At 27.8% G+C, this 6,000-nt stretch overlaps 1 protein-coding gene across 6 annotated transcripts in view; it reads right to left on the reverse strand.

Annotated features, from left to right (window-relative positions):
* The window catches only part of LOC111623701 (serine/arginine-rich splicing factor 6-like), a 76,729-nt gene that overhangs the window by 4,832 nt on the left and 65,897 nt on the right, over positions 1-6,000 (reverse strand). For 5 of the 6 annotated variants that reach the window (XM_023366372.1, XM_023366377.1, XM_023366374.1 and 2 more), the window contains one exon: positions 4,135-4,188. The exons of the other annotated variant lie outside the window; for it this stretch is intronic. In XM_023366372.1, the coding sequence (XP_023222140.1) occupies positions 4,135-4,188 (54 nt within the window). The remainder of the gene's footprint in view (positions 1-4,134; positions 4,189-6,000) is intronic. 6 annotated transcript variants of the gene reach the window in all.

Genomic DNA, 6,000 nt, shown 5'->3' on the forward strand with positions numbered 1-6,000 from the left:
GACAACTAAACTGTTAAAAAAAAAAAAAGACATATACGATATGATATGATTAAAACTGTTAGAAGGCTGAACCTTACCGCATAACTTTTGAAAAGGAAGGATGAAGAGTTTTAGAGGAAGTGAGAAGAGGGAAGAAAAGTAAGGAATGATAGGAAAGTGTGAAATGGGAGACATAACAATAGCAGAAATGAGTCAGGACTACAAAAATTATTTCATATTTCATTACCTATGACCATCATTTACTGGAAGAAATTGTAATTATACTTTGCTTATAATGTTTCAAATTAAAAATAATTCTATGCCATTTTCAGTGTTTCTTAAAAATTGCATGTCAAAATTATTTTCAATATGAATTTTTGAAGTGTTCCCAATTTTTGGTTCACTCTGTATAATATATCTTTATTTTGTACTTTTACAAAGTACATTTTTAGTTTAATAACATGTTCACATGACTTAAAATGAATATAAAAGTTATTGCATTTTCATTAAGAGAAAAAAACCACACATTTTATTCAAGCATTAAAATTTTGAAGCAAATAATGCCAAACTTAATGAAACAAATTTTAGTTAATCTGAATAGCTTTAATATTATATATCATGTATTTAAATGATATACAATATATCAAAATTCAAAATAAGTAATATTAATTCTTTTATAAATTATTGTAAATGTACATTATAAATTAATGAAGTAATTTGAGGTAATTTGGTCTACAATTTTTAGAAAACTTTTTATTTAGATACATGCATACAAAAGATGCAGATTATATTAACAAAAGAAACTTAAATTTCATGTTTAAAAAATATAATTGCAATATAAAATAAATTTTATAATAAATACACTTTTCACAAACACCATTTTCTTCTACACAAATATTTCTTATTAAAGAAAAAATTTTATTTTATAAATGCCATTATTAAATCAAACAACTGCTGGATTTAAATTGCACTTCTTTATCGCTAATATTTTTTCCTCTAGAATATTCTAATTGTTTAATAAATATTAATTTAATAAGAGGTGATGCTTAAAGCCTATGTCTAGTCCCAAATTACTCGATATTTAATTATTAATAATAGTGATGAAGTAGCACAATTTGAATCCAGCAATCATTTGGTTTTGTTATAAAATATTGGGCTTTGTTGAAAATACATATACAAATATCTCAATTTGTCATTTTTTCCTAACTTGTTTCAATTCTGAATATACGACAAAACTATTGCAATTTGCCATCATTATAAAAGAGAATCTATTTAAATTATCAATTATAATGACAAGTAGAATAGCCATCAAACCTCAAAAAACCTTTTAATACGCACCCTTTTTTATTAACTCTTCTAACTCTATTTTTTGTCTGTATTTTTAGTGTATGGGTATGTCTGTACAAGTCTGTATCCCATATCTATATATATATAAAAATGAATGTATGTCTGTCTGTCCTTTGTGCATTACCACACCGTTCATCTGATTGCCATGAAACTTTGGGAAGTTTTTAATACCCTCCTGTGAAGGTTTCTGGCATAGTACATTTATCCTACAATAGATGGCGCATGTGTATACGAGAATTTCATCATGAGTTTGATCAATTTCAAATTGTGAAGACCATTTTCCCCCTCCAAAAAATATCTCTACATATGTATTTGTGAACTGTTATTTACGATATTTGTAATAATTTTTGTTTAATCACTTTATTTCAACTATTTTTTGCTAATTACGTATTCGCTCGAACTTTGTTAAAACTTTAACTGTATCCCGAACAACAACTAAGTTGTAGGAGGAAATTCGCCTATTTTACCAATCTAGGGATCTCCCCTTTCCCAAATTTTAATATCAACTCAAAATAATTTAGAATGACAAATTACAATAAAACAGTTTATTATCCAACTATCAGAAATTTCACAACATGCCAAGGAAGAGAGGAAGGCACAATTAAATAATTAAAATTGTAAAGGATTAAAAAAAAATATATAAAAATGGAGAATATTGCACTTCTGACAATCTCTACAAGTGTGTGGGTTAGATTTGGAGAATCCGTGCTTCTCACATGGACAACTGTATGTGGCCAGCTCATGCCTCGGAAAACCTTCTGATTTATTAATGTACACACCAGACGGAAAAACAAAAAATATCGTGTATCCACAAACACTCCAATAAATAAATAGTTGAAACGACATTTTGAAATGTTTTCCCAATGAAAATTAATAATAATAATATAATAATAATAAGTTTCAATAAAAATAATAAAATGTAAATTTAATTTTATTATAATGAGACGGGTAAGCTAGTATATTATAATTATCTATTCACGTATTGATAACATACTTGCACACTAGACATTATAGAAAATTTAAAAGTTTAAAATCATTCTGTCGGGATAAAAATCATCTGTCATGCGATTTCCCACACTTTTCCATTCTTTTCGACGAACAACGGTTGTCACCATAGAAACGGCAATCAGACCACTTTTGGAAACTCGACCGTGGATTGGTTGAGAGACATCGGACCATCGGCAGACATCTTGTAGCGCTGCTAAGCGCTGATTGGTGGAATCCAATTCGGCTTCAATCCATATAAAAGGATTGAGTTGTGGCAGGAAATTCAGTTTGCCTAGGATACATCTATGGAACTCATGTTTGTATGAGTTCGCCTTGGACGCATAAATCGAACTCATGCTTGACTTTAGTTCGACTAAGCTATCCCAAAAGATTGTTTCGTCTTGTTGGACTGTAAATGACTTCAGAGTTAGTTCATCGCAAGGTGTCTTTTCGATGGACCTGTTGTCGTGGATTAAAAGTATTGGAACTTTGTTATGCCCGAAGTATTGTAAATGATGTTTGTAAATTTGCGCTTGTGGGTATTTTGAACTTGACTCATTCCAAGACAAGTTTCTTTCTGTATAAATCGGAATCGTTCAATTTTTTCCTGAAGGTCAATCAACTGACTGAATGAGTTAGAAGAGTTAATAAAAAAGGCTGAATATTAAAAGGTTTTTTGAGGTTTGACTGTTTTCAAGTGCAGTTAGAGAAGAATAGAAGATCTAGTATATTTATGTAGCTACAGAATATATTATTATTATGTTACATTATTCAGTTATAACAATTTCTTTTAAAGAGAGAAATATATATATGAAATTTGTATTATATTTAAATTATATTTTATATAGCAATGATATCAGTTTCAATTATGCATTAAGAACTAAAAAACATTGCCTAAACATTAGATAGTAGCTACTACCTTTTATGTTAAAACTAAACTTACATAAATTTTACTTATTATGATTAAACCTTTAAAAAAATATTAAAAAATAGTTGATCAATGCAAAATTAGTTATTTTATATGCCATAAAAATTTATAAATACAACTACTAATTATTACAAATACATACCAAATATTGTTAATGCTTGAAACTTATGTTATTCTTTCTTTTAATTTATAATACAGTAATTAAGTACTGTATATATCATAACAATTCATCAAGTCAACAATTTATCATCAGTGTTATCTAGTACATAAAATTCAATAATTAAATTATTATTCTCATTAACACTTTAGTGTGAAAATCTTATAAATGTCAATCTTTTCAAATAATTATAGTAGTTAAGATGAAATAAACATTGAATATTTATGAATCTGACTAATTTTGTTACAATACTTCCAAGAAGAAAACTGTTGTTACAGAAAAACTATCTGAGGATTGTTGACTTAATGAAATTATTGTATTAAATAACTATTATCTAGCTTTCAACATAACATAAATGCTATTAATAAAACAATGAATCTATTGAAGCAAACTAAAAATGCCAAATATAATTTCTAAGCAATACAGCAGGTGAATTTAAAAATTTTAAATCATATAATACTAATTTTTTTGAAGACTAACACTAAACTTATATAAACTAAAAAAAGCAGTGTGTTCTCTTAAGAAGAGCAATAATATATGAAAAAAAAAATTTAAAAGCTCTGAGAATAACTTAATATAAATGTTGTTAATTAATACTTAGCAAGGAAAATATAAAAACATAAATGAATAATAAATGTGCTTATGGAAATAAATCAAATCTTCTAAAATGCTCTTTCATAAATATTACTGTTTGCGAATAATTTTAGATGACACAAATCATTTTAAAATAACTTACTGGATCAGTTACAGGGTCACTGTCGGCATTCTGAGGTGGCATATCCGTTTCAGTCTAAAAACAAATGTTAATGCTAAGTTGAAAAATTTATAAATTTAAACTTCTAAGACCATGTGTTGTTAAGTTAGTTGTTCAAAAGCATAAAAAAGCTTTAAAAAGATTTAATATGCCTATCTACAATAAAATTATTTTGATCATCAATTATCTAATTCATGTAATGAAATTTTGATTTTTTCTCTACGCAATAAAAATTTACTGCATAAAATCAATGACAACTCTTTATCAAATGTATTTAAAAATGACAATTAATAATTTAAAACATACAATTTATGATATTCATATGCATATATTTATTTAAAACTTTTTTCATGATTTTTAGTTTTAAAACTGATTTATTTAAGATATACTGTCAAGTATTAAACTAATATGAATAACAATTAATAACATTTTATGTTTTAACTATAAATTTTAACTTAATATATTAAATAGAATAGATTCAAAACTACAGAAAGAAAATCTCAGAATATTGAATTTATATTTTTAGAGAAACATGCTTCCTATTCATTTAATACAGTATTTTATTATTTTTTTTAATCTTCTAAAATTAAAGGTAATATTAGTGCAAGCAATGATAAGTTGAATTATAGCATCAAATAAAAAAAATGTGTGCAAGATGCAAAACAGTGAATTAGTATCACAAATCATATACAGTCGACCCCCTATAACACTGTTGATAATTCCGTTTTATATGAATTCCATGTTGTACGAGTCACTTAGATTTTACAAATACGTGTGCCGGGCTGTAAACGGCTCACGTATTTGTAAAATCTAAGTAATTTCTACAACATGGAATTCATATAAAACGGAATTATCAACATGTTATAGGGGGATCAACTTGTAGTAGTAAATTTTGTTTAATTCTTTCCATCCTGTGGGCACTAAGAGGGCTCTTTTAACCATATCCATCATGGATATGGTCAAGCCTGCAGTGGAGAAGTTGGAATCTGAAATATCCAGGACCATTCATTAAAAAATTCTGGGTTTCTTTGCCCATTTGCATAATGCATCACTTACCACCCTGGGTCCCAAGAGTGGTAACTGATGCCTTAATCATCCCCAGCCATCCATCCAACAGCTAATATTCAATAATTAGCACACAAAAATTTATATCAAACTTTAATTAAAGATAACTAACTACAAAAAACCTATGAAATTTTTGACAAATATAAAGCTAGTTTAATTTACTGTAGCTCTATTATCTATATATATAAAATGAATGTGTGTGTGTGTGTGTGTGTCCTTCATGCATTACCACACCGTTTATCCGATTGCCGTGAAACTTTGGGAAGTTGTTTAATATACTCCGGCAAAGGTTTGTGGCATAGTACGATTGCCATAAAACTTCGGAAAGTTTTTTAATACACTCCCGCGAAGGTTTTTGGCATAGTACATTTATCCTACGATAGATAGTGCATGTTTACACGAGCATTCAAGCACAGTGTGTTCAATCAATTTCAAATTGTGAAGACCATTTCCCCCCTTCTAAAATATCTCTATATATGCATTTGTGAACTATTATTTACGATATTTGTAATAATTTTTGTTTAATCACTTTATTTCAACTTTCTTTTTTGCTAATTATGTATTCGCTTGAACTTCGTTAAAACCTCAACTGTACCCCGAACAACAACCGAAGTTGTAGGAGGAAATTCGCGTATTTTACCGATTTAGGTATCCCCCCTTTTCCAAATTTTAATATCGACTCAAAATAATTTAAAAAGACAAATTACAATAAAACGGTTTATTATCCAACTATCAGAAATTTCACAACATGCCAAGGAAGAGAGGAAGGAGCAATTAAATAAT

This window comes from Centruroides sculpturatus, unplaced genomic scaffold (assembly GCF_000671375.1).
Source record: "Centruroides sculpturatus isolate CEXI.00-Female unplaced genomic scaffold, Cexi_2.0 scaffold80, whole genome shotgun sequence".
NCBI lineage: Eukaryota > Metazoa > Arthropoda > Arachnida > Scorpiones > Buthidae > Centruroides > Centruroides sculpturatus.